The 24332-nt window shown below is 35.6% G+C and overlaps 1 protein-coding gene across 1 annotated transcript in view; it reads left to right on the top strand.

The window, feature by feature from the left end:
- Positions 1-354: 354 nt before the first annotated feature.
- The window catches only part of LOC115227945 (endoplasmic reticulum mannosyl-oligosaccharide 1,2-alpha-mannosidase), a 46448-nt gene continuing 22470 nt past the window's right edge, over positions 355-24332 (top strand). Inside the window, exons 1-5 of the mRNA XM_029798640.2 lie at positions 355-508; positions 13522-13764; positions 16727-16801; positions 16925-16997; positions 23887-24078. Of these exons, the coding sequence (XP_029654500.1) occupies positions 410-508; positions 13522-13764; positions 16727-16801; positions 16925-16997; positions 23887-24078 (682 nt within the window). The 5' untranslated portion in view covers positions 355-409. The remainder of the gene's footprint in view (positions 509-13521; positions 13765-16726; positions 16802-16924; positions 16998-23886; positions 24079-24332) is intronic.

The raw sequence follows: 24332 nt of genomic DNA, 5'->3' as shown, positions 1-24332 counted from the left end.
TTACTTTTTGTTTGTGTCTTTCAATGTTTGTGTATATATATACATATATATATATATACATACACACACACACACATATATATATATATATATATATATATATACACATACATACATACATATATATATATATATATATACACACATACATATATATATATATATATGTGTGTGTGTGTGTGTGTGTGTGTGTGTGCTCCTTAAGACTGAATTTAAGCATTAATGTATTAACAAAAGCTGTCTAACTTATGAGATACCTGCTATATTGATTTTGATCAATGTGAATAAGGCAAAAAAAAATTTAATCAGTACTTTGTGGGACGCCCTCTTGCGGATACTACATGTGAAAACAAGAGTGAAAACAAGAGCAAGTAAATAGTGTAGCCGGCTGTTAGTGAGTCGCTCGACGATGAGCAGCGCGTATGCCAAGGAGAATTTTGCTGTCGACATAAACTATGATAGTTCATATGACAACAACAAAGCGAGGCGGAAACAATCTCTATGGAGGGTAAGTTATATTCACTAAGGAATGGCTATAAATCTTATTATATACTTAAATGTCTACCTGCATCACCCTACGCTTTCTCAAGTTACTACATGTATGTGTTATATTTTTTTATGATACCACGTTCTGCGTATATGTTCGAGCTTCTGTGCGCATCACAAGAGCTGCTAATTATGATGGTAAATTTACTGTGTATTCCTTAAAAAAGAAAAAAAAAAAAAACGTATCCTTGAAATAGCCTCAAAAGTCATTTTCCTCATTTTGTATTACGAAGTTTTGTTATTCGTTACACATCCCCCTTTCGGGAAGATAGTAGTATCCCGCCACTGTCGTAATCACTGCTGACGAATTCCGAAGTCTTTTTTATAAACAATTTAGCAATAGGAATGACACAACTTGACTCACAACCCCTTTATATAGTTAATTTATTCCAATTATTATTTCCCGATCAGAATGTATTGTCGCTTTTTTTCATTATGAGTAATCCTTTCGATATTTTGGATAGATTTCATAGAAAGGTGTGAAAGAATCTCATCGCAAAATTCGACGGATTCATTAACGTGAGGATTTGTCTAGTATGTGCGTGTGTGTGTGTGTATATATATATATATATATATATATATATATATGTATGTATAACGTTAAACAATTTTTCAGAACTGTCATTAATTTTGTAAAATTCGCTTTTAATGTGAAAACCACGCTCACTCTACTGAACATGTATTTTTGACATTTACAGAATTTAAACTATAGCTGATGATTTTGTATATATAATTCTTGATCTGTTGATATTTCGGTCTGAAACCTATTCTATTGTTTGTTTGTTTTTATCCTATCTATTGTAGTGTAAAGTAAATACGTTGTTGATAAAAGCTAGTCAAGTTGCCTCTTTTCTAACCCTGCCTCTTCAATCGTCATAATATAATAAATTCGCCAGTTTTTTCATTCAATTTTCGACGTTGTTCATTAACTTATTTTAATTGTTTGTTTGTTTGTTTTTTCTAAGAGCATTTATTTAAGTAGACAAACGCGTGAGAAAGTTGCTTTTTATCATCATACCATATAAACAATAATATTGAAGTTGAGATGGAAACAGATTCTTTTCCCTGTATGCTGCTAACTTCATTGACCCTCAATCTCCTCATCGGAACGATCACGACTGCTACAATTGTTTGTTTTCTCTTAAAACTATTATTATGCTAGTTGTACATTGCTGTTCATGTTTTATATATATACAAATTTATATATATATACAAATTTTATATATATATAACACATTAAACAATTTTTCAGAAGTACCATTAATTTTGTAAAATTCACTTTTGAAGTGAAAATCATACTAACTTTACTGATTGTCATGTTTATTTTGCCTTTCTCTTCATGCCTTTTCTGTTTATCTTTATATCTCTAGAGATAGATTTTAGTCTGGTTCAATTATGCATATCTCATTTTACAAGTCTCCCATACACACACGCATTAATTTGTAATTACAAAGATTGTTGAAAATCGAAAGTGAGGAAACGAAAAAATATCCCTGACATCACGTTAGATGTTGATCTTGTTGCCTTTTTTCTCCGTGTGTATGTGAGTAGGATCTGTGACCTATGAAAAATCATTTTAAACAAGATATATCCTATTTTCCTGCCTTCAAAACGTTTCATGTCAGGTCAAAGTTGAATATAGTTTAATGAAAATAAAGAAGACGCTTTTTTCTTTTAAACTACACATTAACGTGTAAACGGAAAGGAGGGGCTTAGAAATGTTTTGAAAATTGTTCGTAGGATTTAAGGGTTCTGTACATGTAAGAAATTGGAATTATTCTAGTCTTGTTATAAAAACCAGGTATGTCATATATGTTAATTTTAAACACACACACATATATAGCTGTATTATATATATATAATACAGCTATAAACAGGTTGGACAAAAAGAGAAATAAGAATTGATCCAGTAAAACTTGAATTATGGGCTAATAGAATTATATAGAATTTATTTCATTGATGTTATAAGTTACTACAATTTCACACGTGATGTCACGCTTGGAAACATTAGCAGATGATTGCTGATATAATAGCTGGGGGTCTGATTGTAGTTAAGAAGCAAAAATTTGGTTGTAGAAATGTTAAATGAATTAAACATTGACAGCAAGATGCTAATATTCATCCCAGTCACTTCTAGACTTGAGAACAAACTTCCATATTAACAGCATCTTTATTTCAATGCTGAACATGATATTTCAAAGAAAGACTTAAATTTATTGTCCTATTACATACAACTATTAAGTAGTTGAAGATAACACCTTTCTGTAAGAGTCATGTGGCTATCAGTTAAAAACAGAGTATATTTTTTGTTCAAATATACATTCATTAACTGTCTGAAGCGATCAGCTGATTATATCCATGTAACTAGTGTTCAAAAGAGTCTGTAATTGGGTACGTACACGTTTTCCCAATGATAATACATAATGACATTTCATGAAATTGCCTTAAAATAAACCAAGATTTGCAAAGAGCTCAAAAAACGAAAAATAGAATTAGCTGGGTTTGTTGGAAATGTAGTATAAGTGATTGTAAAAAAGACTAACTTTTAGCATTAATGATGAGACAAGGGGATTTTAGCTATGCTTACATGTAGTGCAAGCTGATACAGGTATAAGAAATATAAGCTTTATGAACGAAATTGCTTGAAAACAGGTGACAGTTTGCAACAGGAAGGGCATTAGCCAAAAAACTCTACCTCAATGATTTCCGTTTGACTTACACATATATAGGAAAGGGAACTTCAGAAATTATAGATGATGATTATGTGACTTTTTGAGACTTTATTCAATATTATAATAAGTTCAATATTATCATTCATAGTAATAATAATAAAATGTGTTAAATTGGTTAGAATAGTCTTACTAGTAACAGCTCTAGTTTCTTCAGCATGCAGGAGAACTGCTTTCATAAAGTCTTAGATAATTTGTATACCTACTTCTAACTCAGTGGACCATTTTTTTTGTCCAATAGACCTCTTTGATTCCTATTTTACTCTATTAGATCTTCATAGCCATTCAATGTAAATAACAAAAAATCCTACTGTATTTTTATAATTAATAGGAATTGTATTAAAAAAAAATGTAATATTTTGTGTATTGTAGAAGTTTAAGCAATTTATTTCACATACATTTTAACAAAATTTTATATGAACCACTGTTCTAACTTGTCTCCTCTCTTCTACATTCTTATAGCACATTCTCACTTATTACACATCACCAATATTAACATATTTAACATGTCATTGAAAGTAATTGCCAAACAAACAAAGTCCTTAATCTGGTTCAAATGACAACTGCTTCACGTAGACACAAGTTTTAAAAATATAAATCATGTTATAAATATTAGAAGCACTGTTTCATTGACAAGTATCTTGTTAGTTTGCAATAGTGAATATAAACCTTCCTATTTATGTCACTTGGATCAAAATTAGCTCTACTAAATTAACTTGCTCCATACACATTTAAGAAGTTTACAGATCATGTCCATACTCTCTACTGAGTTATAAGACTTCTATAATAAGCATGTGGTTTCATTGTTCAGCAAATATTCAATTGCAACCTTAACATAAATTGATTAACTAATTCTACATATATTTTGAACCTTGCTACTTCAACGGAGAAGTATTTTATATTCAAATTACTGTTTGTTTTTAATCATGGTTTTCTTGAAACAGTGCAGTTTTATTTGTTATTGTTAAAACTTTTAGAGTAGCAAAATTTTTAAAGGTTATTGTTGATAGATTTATGAATCTCTCTCTTGGAAATAATATTGAAAATACTTTACATTTTACTAACTTACTAACCTTTGAGGTAACAAAGCACTTTCAGCTTAAAAGACAGGCTGTAAGGCATACATAAGCACTGTAATGCCAAATAACAGTGAAATGGGGGAGTGAATATAGAGAATTTGTAGTGATTAGAAAAATTCAGTTTAATATTAGATATCAGATGTGGCACATAAAAGCACCCACTACACTCTCGGAGTGGTTGGCGTTAGGAAGGGCATCCAGCTGTAGAAACTCTGCCACATCAAGATTGAAGCCTGGTTCGCCAGCCCTCAGTCAAAATTGTCCAACCCATGCTAGCATGGAAAGCGGACGTTAAACGATGATGATGATGATGAACATTATCTTATAAAAATGGTTCAGCGCAAGTGAGTTGAGAAAGTAACTGATTTTGAAAAGCATGAACTGATATGTGAAGGAGAAATGACTGTACTTGTATAGGTATAATGGAATTGGATGATGCATTCTGAGCAAAAAATATCATGAGTTAGTCATAAAAGATATTTGCAAGAGGAGTCTTACAAAGGAAGACATGAAGTCATATCTGAAAGCATTAAGCCTCAGTGACAATGATACAAGATCGAGTCACTTGAAAGACTCTACAATGTATAATGCAGATATTTCAGAATGAAAGCCGTATTAATGATGATGAGAAGGAATGGAGGATCAAGTCAGTAAAGCTATTTATAAACTAGCTGTAAGTTATTTGGTAAATTTATTTCATCTGATAGATTCCAAAAGTTTTTAAATACTACATAAAAGGCACCTGTGGTGGCAACACGTGTAAGACACTTGTGCTGGTGACACATAAAAGGCACCCATGCCAGTGACAAGTAAAAGACACCCAGTATGCTCTGTGGAGTGGTTGGTGTTAGGAAGGGCATCCAGCCATTGAAACCAAGCCAAAACACACTGGAGCCTGGTGCAGCTCTCCGGCTTATTATCTCCAGGCAAATTGTCTGACCCATGCCAGCATGGAAAACATGTTAAATGATGATTATTATTATTATTAAAGCCATCAATCTTGCACGATATTTCTGTATTTCAGTTAATTATGGCAAGTACAGTAGATAAGAAGTTCTTTGCAAACCAAGTTTCCCCACTCAGCTTTGTTTTCAACTGTAAATATCTCATCTCCCTGATTATTGATGCTCTTAAAAATGCTAGATTATTTCTCTTCCTCTAAAAATTTCTTTGATTCATGTAAGAAATCCATATTTCTACAATAATGAACACCTGGTCATTGTTATATGTCAGCAAGCATTGAGCACCCACCCTCTTTGTTCTGATGTCATTGTTGGCATTCAAAGTAAGAAAAAATATTTCAACTTTTCATAATAGAAGTTTCCCAGGAGATACATAAATGTTTATAATTGTTTATAATGGGAAAATTAGAAAGAATAGAATTAAATTCTTCAGTATGTTTTCCTCTTTTTTTTTTTTTAAGACAGTAATATGATAATTTTTCAGACATTAACTCTTTTGATACAACCTGCCCAAGACTGCCCCTATTTCTGAAACAAACTTTCTATATAAAGTGATCTAAATTAAAATTCCTTGTTAGTTTATGTTCCAATGACTAGCTTAGTAATGACCAAGATGTTTTACCAAATTCTTTGTTATTTTTCAAAATTAATTGAAACAAATGCTGTGTAGTTCATCAGAAATCTGTTTAAGAAAAAAGGGTTAAGCCTTATTTTCAGAGAGGAAACAGTGTTCAATATTTGACTAAGTATCTGCAAATGTTAGAAGATTTTTTTTATCTCAAAAAATGGGGTTAATAGTCCTAAATTTATTTACAATTCATCTCAAACATTCAGGCATCAAACAGTAGAAAGTAGTTTAAAGAAAATTAGGCTGCTATTTCTAGCAGGTGAAGTAACTACATAGAACTGCCTCTAGTTCATTGTTAAGCAAGTTGCAACCCACAGTCCCTGGCACTACATCACTAAATACCCTGATACATCTATGACACCCCACTCTGCTTGTACACTTCCATGCTAAGAATACTATCCACTCCATTTAATTCAGGTCTACATGCAATAGCATGCACATACCTATTACTACTCAGGCCACCACCAAAATTTACATGCATAGAAGAACAAACTGGACAAGCTGTGTGGTTAAAAAGCTCACTTTGCAACCACATGGTTTCAGGTTCAGTCCTACTATGCAACACTTTGGACAAATATCTCTAATGTAGCTTTGGACCAACCAATGCCTTGTGAGTGAACTTGGTAAATAGAAACTGTGTAGAAGCCTGTTGTGTGTGTGTGTGTGTATATATATATATATATATATATATATATATAATATATATATATATATATATATATATATATATCATTAAATGTCCTTTTTTCCATGCTGGCATGGATTGGCTGGTTTAAGAACAAACAAGCTAGAGGGCTCCACCAGGTTCTATGTCTGTTTTGGCATGGTTTCTACAGCTGGTTTCTCTTTATGTCAACCATTTAACAGAGCGTACTGGGCACTTTTCATGTAGCATCAGCTCAGGGAAAGTCACCAAATACCACAAGATAAGACCCCTTGACTGAGCAGGGTATAGATGGGAGGAATAAGAAACTGATAGAAGGAGAGGAGCAGGTGTCTTGCTGAAGAGGTGAGTACATATATGTGTGTGTGTCTCTTTGTGTTTGATCCCCCACCACCTCTGCTTGGCAACCAGTGTTGATTTGTTTACATCCCCATAACTTGGTGGTTCTACAAAAGAGACTGATAGAACAAATATCAAACTTTATAAATAAGTACTGGTTCACTTTGTTTGACTAAACCTTTTAAGGCAGTACCCCAGACTGAAACAAGTAAAAGATACCCAAACTGCCAAACTAAGCTCAGGCAGGTATAACTGGAGCAGTGGATCTGTGGTTCACATTTAGTATTTGCCTAACTGTATTACATGCATTCAGTTTTCTCAGTTTTCTCAGTCAGCTTTCTGTGTAGCACGTTGGGCAAGTGTCTTCTATTATAGCCTCGGGCCAATCAAAGCCTTGTGAGTGGATTTGGTAGACGGAAACTGAAAGAAGCCCGTCGTATGTATGTATATAATATATGTATGTGTATGTATATGTTTGTGTGTCTGTGTTTGTCCCCGCCAACATCGCTTGACAACTGATGCTGGTGTGTTTACATCCCCGTAACTTAGCGGTTTGGCAAAAAGAAACCAATAGAATAAGTACTAGGCTTACAAAGAATAAGTCCTGGGGTCAATTTGCTCGACTAAAGGCAGTGTTCCAGCATGGCCACAGTCAAATGACTGAAACAAGTAAAAGAGTAATACAATTTCTAATAATATTTAATTTAAAATATGTAATAGGAGCTTTAAGTATCAAATGGCTATGGGGGAGGTTCTAGTAGAGTGAAATTAGGAATCAAAGGGGTCCATAGATAACCCCTCCAAAAAATGGTTGAGAAACACTGTTCTAGATACTCTGTACCATTAGTTTTCTTTGAACTACTTGTCAAATTAAATAACTTCCTTCTTAGCTACAATTGTATACAATAGAACCTTGCAGTACAAGTGTACCATTGTACGAGTAATTTGCTGTATGAGCCAAGGCTCACGTATATTTTTGTCTAGAAGTACGATTGGAAATCCACAGTACAAGCAAGTTTCATACAAGTGACCACTAGTCAGCGCTAAGCTTGCACACAATCTCCCAATCGTTCAGTTCACATGTTTATCTTGTGGTAGCATCCCTGTTGTGTTTTGCCCAGAGTTTTTTTTAGTTTTGTGCATTTTTTGCTATTATTTTATAATAGCTAATGTGTTAGCCATGGGACATAAGATGATTAGTGCAAAGGACAGTGCTGAGAAGGAAATGCCAGGCCACAAACCTATCAAAATCAAGCTCACCCTTTGTATCAATACAAATGGAGACTTGAAGATTAAACTGTTCCTTGTCTGCCATTCCAAAAACCAAGAGCGTTCAAGTTGCTCAAAATCTGGAAGGAGAAGCTGCTGGTCATGTGGAGGGCAAACATTAAAGTCTGGGTCACCAGGCAATTCTTCACTGAGTGGATCAAACTATCTTCAGACCAGCAGTGGAGAAGGATTTTCCTCTCAAGGCCCTCCTCATCTTTGACAATGCTCCTGCTTACCCTCCTAACTATGAAGATGATATCCTGGACAAATTGTATTTCATAAAAGTTCTATACCTTTCATACAATACCACTCCTATCTTGCAGCACATGGACCAACAGGTGATTTCTAATTTTAAGAAATTGTACACCAAACACCTGTTTCATCAGTGCTTTGAAGTCACTGAAAATACAAATCTAATCCTTCGTTAGTTTTGGAAGGAGCACTACAATGTTGTTAACTGTCTGAAAACCATTGATATGGCCTAGCAGGGTGTAACAAGGAGACCGCTGAATTCCACAAGGAGGAAACTGTGATCTGATTGCATATCCAAAAGAGACTTTGAGGGGTTTGAGTATGAGATACTTGTAGTCAAGGAGATAGTGTCTCTTGGCTAGTCCATTGACCTCAAGGTTGACGATGGTAACATTAATGATCTCGTCAAGGAACACTCAGAAGAGCTTACAACATGAACTCCTGCAGCTTCAGGTGCAGTGGATAAAATTGGTTCTCCAGAGGAGGACAGTGTAGCAGAGAAGGCTATCTCTACGAGTGACATAAAGACAGTGTTGACAAAGTGGCAGTATGTTTCTGAATTTGTAGAAAAACATCATCCAGAAAACATATTTACAAGTTGTGCTGCTGCTTTATTTAATGACACTGCTCTGGAACATTTTTGTAACATTTTGAAAGGCAGGAAAAAGCAGACTTCTCTTGGTGTTTTTAATGAAACAACCTGCAAGTGTGAAAAGTGAAGAAAGTGTGTCCAAAATGCCTGACTTAAGCAAAGTGTGAGAGAAAATGTCAGAAATTGTTCTTCCTGAAGTCATAATGGAAAGAGATTCTCCTTCCAAACAATAATCCCCCTCCTCCCTGCCCCATCGTCTTCCTCGCACACAAATCATCCCCTCTTTGAGGTAATTAAATTTATAAAACCACTTTACATATTTCTTTTGCATTCTCTTTTATTTTGATTTTACAGTTGTCATTTTCTTAGAAACTGCACCATTTCTGTGTTAAAGCCTATGAAAAATAATTTTTGGGTGGTTTTGTTGGGCTGGAACGGATTAGTTATATTTTAATTTCAATGGGGAAAATTGATTTGTAAAACAAATAAATCGTAAAACAAGCTCGGTCATTGAATGAATTAAATTCGTACTGCAAGGTATCACTGTATTGAACATTTACTACATTCACACATATTCATATGACAACAGTTATAAGTTAAGAATAACCTTGTATTTCTTTTACACTTTAACTTGATGAAACCAGTCTATAACCTAATTGATATTCTCATTTGCGACTCTTTCAGTTCTTAGTTAAAAAAGACTAATTTACTAATGTGTTGTCTCAGGAATGCAAATGAGATGAACAGATAGTAGTCTTGTACAGAATGTCTATTATATTTCCATTTTTTTTTCCTGCTCTAAGAATATTGTATAGAGATGGGTTGGGGATATTAATAATTGACAGGGATGACTTCTACCACCACCACTACCAATAATAATAATAATAATAATGAATAGCATAATGTTTCAGAAAGAGGTTCAGCTAGAATGTTATTAAGAAAATCTAATCTGAAATATTGCTGTGTGTATGGGTGGGGGGTGCATGTGTATATGTATGTGTGTATATATGTAAGTATATGTGTTGTGTGTGTGTTTAAAAGTATATATATGTGTGTATATATATATATATGTATGTATGTATGTATCTGCATGTGAATGTGTGTATATATACATACACACACACATCTTATTTTGGTCACACAGGTAAGACTCAGAGTAACAAGATACTAACCCTACCAAAATAAAATATATCATTAATCTCTACTATGGTATTGAATACTCTATTTTCTCCAACAGTTAACACTAAACATACATATATTTATGATGTGTGTGTACATATGTATGTGTGAAGGCACATGGCTCAGAGGTTAGAGTGTCAGGTACTCAATCATGCGTTTGAGAGTTCAATTCCTAGACTGGGCTGTGTATTGTGTTCTTGAGCAAGACACTTTACTCCTCTGTAGAAGAGTTGCAATGTCATTGGTGTCAAGCTGTATTGGCCTTTGCCTTGGATAACAACAGTAGAATGGGGACGGAAGGCTGGTATGCATGGATAACTGCTAGTTTTCCATAAGCAACCTTGCCCAAACTTGTGCCTCAGAGGGAAGTTTCTAGGTGCGGTCCCATTGCCATTCATGACTAAAGGGTTTTTTTTTATATATGTATATCTGTGTATTAAGTTCTGAGTATGACTTTAACCCACATCCAGTAGTGGGTCCCTGGTTCAGGAGTTCCAAAGTTTTGAGGAATGCAGAACCACCTCTTAGCTGCTATTATTCCTAGGTCTACTCTGACCTAGTGTAGTAGCACCTGTCAGGATCTCAGCTTTGGGTTAATTAGAGGTTAGCAAATCATGGGGAGCCTCTTGACAAGGTTGAGCACTTGCTAACCACCCAAGCCAGGGTTACATTGAAATTGTGGGAACCAGTATGGTGGATGTAAACTATTTCAGCAGATGAGCTTATTGAATAAATGGCAAATGTCAGTAGATGCTGAGCAGATGAACAGTCAACAGACTGTCAGTGACCAGGAGAATCAATCATTTCTGTTTGCAAACAACTGTCATGTGCACAGATGAGACATTCAGCTATCAAAAGACTAATATGACTTATTATCCAGGCAAGTCACCCAGCTGGTTGATGATGATATGTGTAAGTGTGTATTTATTCTTTTACATGTTTCAGCCATTTGGCTGCAGCACCACCTTAAAGGGTTTTAGTTGAAAAAAAATCAACCCCAGGACTTAGTTTTTGTAAGCCTAGTACTTACTTATTCTATCAGTCTCTTTTCCAAATCACTAAGTTACGGGGATGTAAACACTAACATCCGTTGTTAAGCAATGGTGGTGGTGGAGAAGCAAACACAGCCACAAAGATACACACACACATGAATAAATATATATATGTGTGTGTGTATATATATATATACACACACAAAGAACTTATTTCAGTTTCCATCTACCATATCCACTCACAAGAGTTTGGTTGGCCAGAGGCTATAGTAGAAGACACTTACCCAGTGTGCCATGCAGTGGGACTGAACCCAGAACCATGTGGTTGGGAAGCAAGCTCCTTACCACACAGCCATGCCTGCACCTGTGTGTGTGTGTATATATGTATAAAATTATCACGTTTTCATGTGACTGATCAGACTATCAGATGTTGTTACACCTCGCTGGTCACAATGTGCTTTTCAGTGTTTTGCTGAAGAACACAACACACCACCTAGTTTGGGAATCAAATCCATGAAATAGTGATTGTGAGTACAACAGCCTAACCACTAAGTATATATCTATAAGTGTGTGTGTGTGTGTATACAAATATATATACAGGATGCAGTGAATAAACTGTCATCTAAATTGCACAAAAATGAAAATAACACTGACAATTCATTTTAACAGATATATTTACCAAAATTACATAAAAATATCTTGAAATACTAAAGAGTAAATTTATTCAATAAAATTGCCATTGGCTTCAGCTACAACATCCAGACAACTTTGGAATCTCCTGCAACTCTTCTGGATGGTCCTCTTGTTTAAGTTGGTGAATGCGGCCATAATCCTTGCCTTCAGTTCATCTTTGGTGTTATAAGGAGTGTTGTTAGTCTCTTGCTCAGCTGTGCTCCACACATAATAATCAAGGGGGTTGCAGTGTGGGGAGTTACGTGACCAGATGTTAGGGGTTATGTGATCACAGAAATTGTCTAACAGCCGTGACTGGATTCTCCTGCTTGTGTGGCATGGTGCAGAGTCCTTTTGCCAGACATAGGGTTTTCCAGCAGCCACCTTCTCGACCCAGGGCAACATTACCTCCTCCAGGCACTTGATGTAGGCCTCCGTGTTGAGTCTGAGGCCATGTGGGAAGATGAATAGAGGTGTTACATTGCCATCACTAGTAATCACTCCAAACACTATGATGTTGATTGAATGTTTGATTTTTATCACTCTCGGCACATGTCCTAAGATTGACACCTAAACACTCTGAAATGTTTGTATTGGAACTTCCAGTGCAAATGCCAAGCAGTACAGCATGTCGTTTCCAAATTTCTGGCAGAGTGAATTGCGTCATGATGCTGTTTTTCTCACAGATGGTGCCCAACTGACCCTACTATACTGCGTAGTTGACAAAATCAAAAACAAACGATGCACATGCACAAAATTAAAAATATGAAATGGTGACAATTTACCCATCACTCCTTGTGTTTGTGTGTGTGTGTATATATATATATATATATATATACACACACACACTTACATATATATGTATGTATACAGATGGATGCTTACAGCTCCATAAAGAAGTGTCGTTCACTCAAAGTGGATGGAACTCATGGAAGAGGGAGACCCAAGAAGACATGGGACAAAGTACTGAAGGATGACCTCAGAAAGCTGAATCTTCAGATGAGATGACAAAGGACCAAGATACTTGGCACATTGCTGTATTCAAGAAGAGCTGTCATCCATAGCAGAAGTGTTAATGTCACATCCCCTGGTAAAGAGGATTGGCCTGCAAGAGTCCTGTGCTGAAAGTGCTCATGCTGGTGGCGGTAGAATTCAAGCCAAATCAGACAGGAACCTGGTGCAGCTCTCTGGCTTGCCAGTTCCTGTCAAACCATCCAACTCATGCCAGCATAGAAAAACAGACGTTAAAGGACAATGATGATGATGATTTATTTTGCACTCAGTCTTCAAGTATGTCTAAAAATATGTAATGGTCTATTCATCCATTTTCTCTGCTTGCTATTCCTGGGAGGGTCATGGAGATAGAATCTTCAGGTACCTCCACCACAGGCTCCTATCAGCGAGAACTATCGTTGGATTTCCAAATGTAACCAACCTAGACTGTGGATTTTTATCTAACCATCTTGTTGGATGAAAAAATAATTTTAAAAAACATGTAATGATGTACAGAACATTACAGGTATATTCAAGGATATCAATTATTTGACTGTTAACTGAGCATTATTTTTTGCCAATTTGTATTCTTGTTATGATCTGATTTTTATTTCTTCACCTACAGATGTGGAAGCGCCTTTCGCAAATGCAGCGCAGTGTCATTGTACTGGTGCTGCTATTGGGTGTCTTGTCAGCACTGTATATAATTCCTGTTATCCAACTTGAAAGAACCAAAAACAAAGAAATGAATGAATTACTGAAGAAAAAGCAGTCATTCTTCCAATCCCAAAGCAAAATGTTGCGTTCCAAACTGCTGAATGAATTAGAAGAACAAAACAAGGCAAAGCAACAGGTTAATGAGATACAGGTAAGTATTTTTCCTTCTCTCTCTCTCTCTTTTTTTTTCTAGTTTTTCTTAGTTTGATCTTAAACTGCATGTAAAATTATGTATGTATACTTAGACTTGAAGCATTGATGTAACCATGATGTTCTGGTGTTCTAACTTTCTTCATCTGCATTGATTTGTAAATATACAATAGTATTGTATAATGCATAGCATGCATATTGGTGCAGACATGTAAAATAATTTATTATGGACTGAAATTATTATTACATGATGAAGGCTGTGAAATGGCTACAATCCTAAAAATGACTAGGGGTTAAATAAATATATTCAACTCTCCTCCCGCCTGACATTTTATGGTTTATAACTCCTTTATTGATTGGATCTCCTGGATTTCAGTTGCATAGAATTCTCCATTATACTCCTCTGTATTGGATTACCATGTGATCTGCTTGTTGGGTCTGTTAGAGGAGCTTTCTGTGATAGCCACATGACTCTATGAATCCATATATTGCACCACAAATTTAAAGTTCAATATATATATATATTGAACTGAATAACAATTCTAAGTTTGTTTTCATTTAAAATTTGATGAATTGTTTCTTTTTAATGGATATTGATGTTAACTCCAACTGATACTATTAATCTATGACTCCTAGAACCCCAAACCAATTTTAGGGGTGTTGTTTAAGCTCATTTCTGTGCTCAGTAGACCTATAATCAAAGGTACTCCAGTCATGACAATCCACTCATTTTGTATACCCTGAACCACAAGGTTGATTGTATCCTTTTAAGATAGTAAGAAGTGATTTGCTACTATTTCTAGTAGGTCAAATGACTACATAAAGTTTCCCTTGTTATTTATGATGTTTACTTTGTAAGTTTCTTTCTTGAGTCTGATGACATCTATCAAGATGATATAGAATACAGTGCCAAAAGAATGAATGAGGGACAACAAACCGTTCTACTGTTTGAGAGAGAAGATGACTTTTATTCACAATGTGTACAAAGAGAAAGTATGTGAGTGCTAGCGAAGTGTTGTGTATAAATGCGTGCACATAGTATTTGTATCTGTGTGTTCGTGTGTGTGACAGAAGGTACAGACAAAGGTGTATGCGTATAACAGAAAATACAGAGTACAGAGCATAAGTCTCAGCATATTGAGTTAAGATAGAGTTAGTTTACCAGTACATGAGGTACACAGTAGTAAGTTCTATAACAAGATGTTGTGGGTCACATGGCAGAGCTGGTTACTACATGTGTAGAAGTTGTGGCTATCATGCCGTGCCGAGTCTCTTGATTTAGATAGTTCTTTAGGTAGACTGTTTTCCTTGTTGAAAGATTCACACAAACAGCGTGAGGTAAACCTGGTTGGTGTTGTTGATGTGTACATGTTGTTGACGGAGATGGAGACAATGATGGTGATGACGGCGGTGGAAATGGAGAACATTCTGTCTGTCGCTGGTATATAATAGCATCTTCATAGCAGGAGCATGGCTGGCAGGCTGGTCATCTGTCGCTCAAACCAGAACATAGCTGAGTAGCTCTGTGGTCAGTGACTAGACCTTAAAAGGTCTGAAGTCGAAAGACAGAGAATAGTGAAAGCAGGCTTATTTAAAGAGTTGAAGTGGCTCAAATGAAGCATCCTATCTGAAGGCCATGATTGGTTGGCTTTACACCCTGGCGCGAAATAAGTAGAGAGACAAACCATGCTAGATGCCAACCAATCAGAGCTGTGGACACAACGTGGTCAAACTAGCCAAAGATGGTTGTAATCTCAAACGAGATCATTCTTATTGTGTCTCTGAAAGAGTGAGGATATCAATATCGCTACAAGTACATTTGGACAGAATTGTTCTTATCTTACTTATTTAGCAGAACAGGAACCATTATAGACAAAACAGAGGTAGAACACAGTGTTGGTATGATCATCATGTGTTGGAGAAAGTATCTTAACCAATCTGCTAGATAACCTTTTCCAGGATGCAGCCTAAATTGTGTGTGAATAGTAGCTTTACATCTCATATATGTATATTAATCTCATACAAGTTGCATTTGTGCTTGGTATAATCAACAGCTGTTCATGACTGAAGTATCTTTTAGCTTAAAAGTGAGAATCTAGCCTTTGAGATCCATTTGAATAATGTAGACTTGAGATTTTTATGATCCTATAAATAATCTGAGATTGTGAGATCTAATATTTACTACCTGACCATCTGCTGTCAATAATGGCAGCTAATTGTAGTATTTTATTAACTTAACTATATATAAATAAGGTACAAAATAATCACACATACAAACATTCACATACTTCCCTAGTACATACACTCACATACACAGAGTTGAAATGCTGACTTTTTTTTTTACCCTTTCCTTCCTTATTCATCTACCACCCCTTCCTTTCTCTCATTGCTTTTATTTTCTCTCACTCACTTCCAGTCAGGGCTATTACTGTCACTACTCCTTCACTGAGTTACTATTTCCTCCCTCCCTTGTGTCCCCGCATGATTCTGGACAAATATATATATATATATATATATATATATATATATATATATATATATATATATATATACACACACACATACATACATAAAAATATATAAAAACACTATGCTCATTATTATATTAGGAGATTACAGGACTGGAGACTTTAACTCTGTTGTTCATGTATGAAGTTTATTGTTCTTTGATGTTGTCAATGACATTAAGTTGTAATGGCCTTATTGCAAATAGTTTACAAAGTGTTTTTACATGGAATTTATTCAAATCTGGATTGAGGCGTCCAGTTTGAATATTAATTGAAACTCTTTATGATGGGTTAAGCATGCGTGAAGTATGGCATTGTCTGTGTAGGAGTATGTTTCATTTGAAGTAGCAGTGAGTAGATCATTGTAGAGAAGAATAAGTATCAGTTGTGTGTGTGTGTATTGGAAGAATTGGTATAATATAGATATTCCAAAAAATAAAAGTTTCTTTTTTACAGAGAGCTCAACAACAAATGCCTATTCAAAGAGGAGGCGAACAGATTGTGTTACAGCCACCTGAAGTACCTCTTAAGGTAATAGTTTGCCTTCTTTTAGTATCATTTCTAATATATTTTGTCTTTTTTTCATTATTAATGTTTTATAGTAAGATCTTTACATCTTTTCCTAATTTTGTTTCTCTCTGTTTTCTTTTGTAGTTTGACAGTCATCAGGAAAAACAAATTCATAGACCAGCTGAAGGGAAACGCATTCCTGAAGCAGCATTTAGACGTATGTTGTTTGAAATATCTCTCTAGTTTCATTTTATTTTAAATGACTGTGGTTGTGAAGTACTAGTTGGAACCTCAATTCCATTTACATTACATTGAGAACCCTTTTATCTTTTTTATAAAGTTTTTGTTTATTTGTTTCCTTTTTGTATATCTATGACACACAACTAATGTTCTAGGCATGCTTTAAGTACTGGCATTATACACTTGCCTAGAGCGGTGAACTGGCAGAATCGTTAGCATGCTGGGCGAAATGCTTAGTGGTATTTCGTCTGCCATTACATTCTGAGTTCAAATTCCGCCAAGATCGACTTTGCCTGTCATCCTTTCAGGGTCGATTAAATAAGTACCAGTTATGCACTGGGGTCGATATAATCGACTTAATCCGTTTGTCTGTCCTTGTTTGTCCTCCCTGTGTTTAGTCCCTTGTGGGTAGTAAAGAAATAGGTATTATACACTTGCCTTTCATAGGGAACAAAATCCTTCAACTTAATTGGTAGATTTCAAACCATATAGGGTTCTTTCTGAAGAATAATTTGTAACATATTTTCTGTATTAGTTAGATATTCTCTTATAATATTAACCCTTTAACATTTGGATCATTCTGTCAAATATAATGCTTTTTTTCATTCACATTGTTTTTAATTAATCATGCATTATCTCATAGCTATGAAATTTTGATGATATGATTGTATATTTTTAGAATGGCATTTAAGGGTAGGTGTGATTGGCTGGATCTGGCTGGTTAGAACATAAAACAAGTAGCATATTTGGGCTGGATCTGGCTGGTTTAAATAATAATGGGTTAATGTGCTGAATGCTTTATTTGGTGTGCTATATGTTTTTAATTATCTTTCTCAATCTTACTTTCTGATTTCATATCATCTTTGTCATCATTCAACTCAATTTCTAACCAATTGCTTATCTCTGTTAAGAATGCATCTAGTGAAGGACAATACAACTTTTAAGTCCTTTTCTTTACTGTTAATTCCGATAGCAGATGGAGTCTTTTTTTTCTGTTCTGTTAAATTCTTTCCTTAGACAAAGATGGAGTTGAAGAATGAGTCCCCAACTTTAATAGAGACATTAGTTTACCTTCCTTACATTCATAAGCTTTCTATCTTTCTTATTTTTCTTTTTCTTGTTTCATACTTTCTGACTACTTTGTACCATTCATTGAGAAGAGCAGGTTTGTGAGTTGGTAATATGTAATTTAATTGATCTCTGAAAATTATTATTGCCAGTGCTTGTCCAATATTTTCCTTGCATGTGTTGTGACAGTAAACACATCCATTTTTCATAGTTTTATTATTTATTACTTGATTATATATTTTTAGAGATAGCTTTGCTGCATGAGTCTATTTTGGGCACAAGGAAAATAGTATAGGGAGGACATAATTATCTGTGTCACAGAAATTCCAAATTAGTGCATATCATATTGTCTAAAGGCTATGGATGACTTTTCTTAATATTTGAATTAGCATCTTGTGCAGTGTAACCTTTTCTGGCTTCTAATTATCACTGTCAACAAAGTCAGAACGATTAATGTATTAGAAGACCACTCTTTTATGAGGGTTCTACTCAATGACTTGCCCTTTTCATACAGGCCATTTAATCCTTCCTATTTAATCCTTTCTACAGTATGTCCTTAAAATATGTATTGAAGAATTTGTGTATGATCAACATTGCATGGTTTTGCATCATTAATTAGTGCAATTTTATATCCTTTACCTCCAATATGCATTCGCCTTTCTTGAAAATTGTCAGCAGGTATGGCTATGTGGTAAGAAGCTTACTTTCCAACCACATGGTTCCAGGTTCATTTCCACTGTGCGGCACTTTGGGCAAATGTCTTCTACTATAGCCCTAGGTTGACCAAAGACTTGTGAATGAATTCAGTAAACAGAAACTGAAAGAAGCCTATTATATATATATATATATATATCTTCCTTTATTCAACCATCTTATTTATACTCTGATCCCCATTCCTTGTGAATATGCCCGGCATTTTGCCACCATCTCCATCCTGTGGTCTCCCACTCTCTCTCCCTCTCTCCTTCTCCTGCTCTTCCCTCAGGCTGGGCAACTGTGTATTTTCTTTGTGGTAGCACACCTGTTTCTGTCTTCATCTTTGATCTTGCTCTCTCTGGCTGGGTAACCTTGTACATTATCTTCAGCAAGACACCTATCTCTGTTTCACTATAATTGTTTCATCATCATCTCCTCCAATGCCTCTTTCCCTCTTAGAAGTTTTTGTCTTGCAAGTACTTGGTGATCCTGTCAGTGCAGGTGCCACTTAAAAGCACCCAGTCCACATTGTAAAGTGGTTAGTGTTCTGAAGGGCATCCAACTGTAAAAACCTTGCCAAAACTGACCTTGCTGTGCTTGTGCCACATAAAAAGCACTACTCACCTCACCCGTGCTTGTGCCACATAAAAAGCACAAAGTCCATTCTGTTGAGTGATTGGTGTTAGGAAGGGCATCCAGCTGTAAAAATCCTGCCAAAACAGTCACAAAAGTCCAATGCAGGCTTTGGCCTGTCTGGCTCTTGTAGTACTGTCCCACCCATGCTAGAATGAAACACGGACATTAAATGATGATGATAATGATATATATATACACACACACAAACATGACAGAAGTAAATAGACATCTTTATAATCATTAAAATTTATTTAAATCTGAAATTACACATTCATATTATTTATTAATTGTTATAATGGGAATATTTCATTTTTAGTAGACATGCTCTTTGCATTTTTCAGTGCAAGGACCTTAATAAACATGTTACTGATCACATGAGTATTCTTTTGCGAAATTTCTTGCCAAGTTTCATGCAGTAATCTCAAAAGATCTGGCTTTGAAGATACTTTCTTGTTCTTTTTATGAAGTGTCCTGTCCATTATGTCCCAGAGGTGTTCAGTAGAATTCATATCTGGTGTTTGGCTTGGCCATGGAAGCTTTTTAATGCCATTCTCACTCAACAAGTCTTGGGTCATTTTAGCCATGTGATAAGGAGCTCCATCGTCTATAAAGAGTCTTCTTTAATCATTTCAACACTGGAGAAGATTAGAAGGAGTTCTTTCTGCAATATGGACACATATTTATCTGAGTTTATGTTTCCCTCATACTCCACAAGCTCTGATCAACCATTGCTCCAAATTGCCTCCCAGACCATCACAGAATAGCTGCCTTGTTTCGTCGTGGACTGCAATCTTTTTACATCAAATTCTTTATCACAGAGTCTCCAGACCCACACTCAACCACTGTCAGGAAATACAGCAAACCAGGACTCATCAAAGAATGTGACAGTGTCCCAAAATGCTAGTGGCCTCTCCACCATCTCATTAGCCCAGTCTTTTCTCCACTTGATGTTGGCTGACCAAAGAAGTGGCTTCCATCTTGCTGCTCTGCTATAGTAACCAAGTTTGTGGAGATACCTGACAGCTGTTCTGGAACTGATATCAACTTGTTCTGCTATGTCAGAGGCCTTGCAGTGAGGATTATCCTCCATACTTCTCTTAACAAAGGGAAGGGGCCTGTCAGAAGGCCCTAGTTGATCTGGGTGAGGTGATGTGGACTCCTCCCCATCTCTGATGAATTGCACAATCACTCAATTACTCAATGTTTTCTGTGATTTTATGCTGACTATGTCTACCTTCAGAATAACCCACAATACAGCTTCTTTGAAATTCAAACAGTTCCAAGGCTCCTTTTATACATGACATGATTAAGCAGTCACATATAGAACCTGAAACATAAAAATGTTAATTACTAACTTTGCAAGTTAGAATAAACATAGAACAATATTTTATGGAGTGATTATTTACTTCCGTTATGTATATGTGTGTGTATGTATACTCACACACACACACGCAAACACACACATATGCACATACATATATAGATATACACACACACACATATATATATATGTGTGTGTTTACCCCCTACCACTGCTTGACAACTGGTGTTGGTTTGTTTACATCCCTATCACTAAGCAGTTCAGCAAAAGATAATGATAGAATAAGTGCCAGGCTTTTCTTTTTTTCTTTAAAGAAAAATTAGTGCTGGGGTTGATTTGTTTGACTTAATCCTTCAACACAGTGCTGCAGCATAGCCACAGTCCAATGACTGAAACGAATGAAAGATGATTTGTTTTCTGACAAGTGTTTGGTATTATACAGGGGAGAAAACAGTGGTGCTCATCTGATTTCTGATATCATCCATATTGTCTCAAAGTTTAGATTATTTAAAAAGCCAAAAATTAAAATCCCATTTTCATGTAGTTCCGATGAATGCCATCTTTTATTGCTTTCCATTAAACTGTATTTTGCTATGTGGAGCCTTGCCTGGAAATTTAAGTTTCATTGCTTTTATTGATCTGAGTCTGCCATCTTTGCTGTTAAAGCAAAGACACAAGAGTTGCTGCTCCTTTGCATCCAAATATTCTCTGGTCATCTTCCTAAGCCTGCCATTTTTCTTCTTATTGAGTCCATTCAGCTAAATTTTGTTCAACCTAAAACATTTCTCTGCATCTTCATTGTACGTTGCTTGGTTAGCAGAATTGCATGGTTCTTACATTAGGGTGTATCTCAACCAATGCTCATTAGTTTGTGGTTCTGTACCAGTTACATATGGTGTCATTATAGGAGCTCTATCTCCAGTTGTTGATATATTTTAGCTATTCAAACTTCAGTTCTCAGTTAAAGTATTACCACTTTGGAACCAAGGAGTAGCTATTTATTTGCTGTTATCTTTATATAATACCAAAGGTCACAATCCATGTTTCTGTTTGTTCCACGATTTCATGAAAACAGTCCATTGTGATGATAAAAGTTTTGACTAATATTCTCTTAAACACATGTCCCTTTGTTTTTAATTGCTTTCAATACATTTTTGGATTCTGGAACCCTCAAAACAGAAGAATTTTGTTCCTTATTATAGCAATATGCATTCAAAACATACATAAATACTTACATGGCACATAGACATGACATACATATCAAATGCACACACACTACTAATTGTAACACATGAATAAAATATACAACCCAGACACATACACAAAAGACTGAGATACATATTTTCACATGATATAGTATTTTGTGAAGAAACACTATTTTACTGTGCATTTGAAATCAAAGTAACATTTAAAAACAAAATGAAAATCTATTATTTTGGTTTTAGAGAGTCTCTCAATTTGCTTTGTATGTGTGTATATTTTATGTATACATGTGGGCTGGATATTGAAATGCTAAAAAAAAACTGTATATCTGTGTACATATGCATGGCTGGAATGATCAGAAATGTACCTATGGAATGTCAGTTAAAGTGGTATTTGAATGCTAGAAATAGCAGTCAAATCTTCCTACAATTATATCTTGCCATTTTCCTGTGGGAATGTTTTTGATTTTGAACTGAATAATGTGTGGGATATTCGATTTGTATATTTATAAAAATAACAAATTTATTCCAGATTTGTTTTATTTTGGCAATTCAATGTGCATTAAAAGCAATGAACTTTCATTGTGTGTGTTATCTATATTCAACAATTTTTGGATATTCTCATCCTACTTGGTGAAAATTGTCTCTTTCTCCTCTTCACTATTTGTCTTTTTTTCTCTCTTCTATCTATCTATCTATCTCCTTCCCTACTTTTCTTATGCATGCTTTCATTATCTATCTATTGTCTACCAATAAAATGAGAGGGTAATACAAAAGAAAAAACAACATCATCATCATCATTGTTTAACGTCCGTTCTCCATGCTAGCATGGGTTGGACGGTTCGACCGGGGATCTGGGAAGCCAGAAGGCTGCACCAGGCTCCGGTCTTATCTGGCAATGTTTCTACAGCTGGATGCCCTTCCTAACGCCAACCACTCCGTGAGTGTAGTGGGTGCTTTTTACGTGCCACCTGCACTGGAGCCAGGCGAGGCTGGCATCGGCCACGGTCGGATTGGTGCATTTTACGTGCCACCTGCACGGAAGCCAGTCGAGGCGGCACTGGCTTCAGCCACGATTCGGATGGTGCTTTTTATGTGCCACCGACACAGAAGCCAGTCGAGGCGGTGCTGGCATCGGCCACGATTTGGATAGTGGTTTTTATGTATCTCCAGTCCAGGGGTCCTGGCATCTGCCAGGTGCCAGTCATAGGATTGGTTCAATTTCGATTCCGATTTCGATTTCACTTGCCCCAACAGGTCTTCACAAGCAAAGGGGGGGTAGGCATAGGTGCCTGTCGTCGGATGAGGTTCAATATCGACTTCGCTTGCCTCAACAGGTCTTTGTATGTCCAAGGGACTTTGTGTGAAAATATCAAAATGAAGGAAGCTGCTAACATTAGGTAAAAAAAATTGCTAACTCTGAATTTAAAGTGATCAAAGTCATATTCTGTAAGAAATCAATAATGGAAAGATTTTTGTCTATGACTTATCCAGGAAGCACACATGTGATTTACTAAATTTGGCTGATCAAATTCTGATAGGCTGGTGAAATCAATATGCTGAACTCTTATGAACACCTTCCATGGAATGATTTTAATTATTCATGGAGCTCTTATTTTATAGTCATCATCATCATCATGCATCCATTTTCCATGCTGGCATGGGTGGATTGATTTGACAAGAGCTGGCTAACCTGATAGCTACCCAGGCACCAATTGTCTATTTCGGCATGGTTTCTATGGCTGGATGCCCTTCCTAATGCCAACCACTTTACTTAGTGTACTGGGTGTTTTTTTTACATGCCACCAGCACAGGTGCTTTTATATGGTACCAACAAGGGTGATTTTATGTGGCACTGATATGTATTTAATAGTAGTTGTTTATTTTATTCAGACAAAACGTTTTATTGCACTCTCATTATCTGTTTAATCTATGATTTCCAGTTCCTAAATCTAAGTCCAAGAGGCAGATATCTGTGATCAATGCCTTCAGTCATGCTTGGAAAGCTTATCAAGAATTTGCTTGGGGGCACGACGAATTGAGGCCAGTTGCAAAAACATATCATGATTGGTTTGGAGTTGGACTAACTATGGTTGATGCATTAGACACAATGTTTATTATGGGTCTTAATGAAGGTAAGCTATTGAGACTTTATTTCTATTTATCTATAGTATAATTGCATTTGTAATAGAATTGTATTTTAAAATATAACATATAACACTTTGATACAGTATATATTATATTGTAATAAATACTATCATATATTGCACACTATGATTTATTTATGTGTGTGTGTGTGTGTTCTGTGTTTACATTATGTAATACAGTTTTCTTGCAGAACCATTGTAGATTTGCATCCAAATACACTATGAATATGCACTGGGGAAAA

Source organism: Octopus sinensis, linkage group LG2 (assembly GCF_006345805.1).
Source record: "Octopus sinensis linkage group LG2, ASM634580v1, whole genome shotgun sequence".
Taxonomy (NCBI): Eukaryota; Metazoa; Mollusca; class Cephalopoda; order Octopoda; family Octopodidae; genus Octopus; species Octopus sinensis.
The sequence above is the reverse complement of the archived record's forward strand: the minus strand, read 5'-3'. Positions and strand labels throughout refer to the sequence as shown.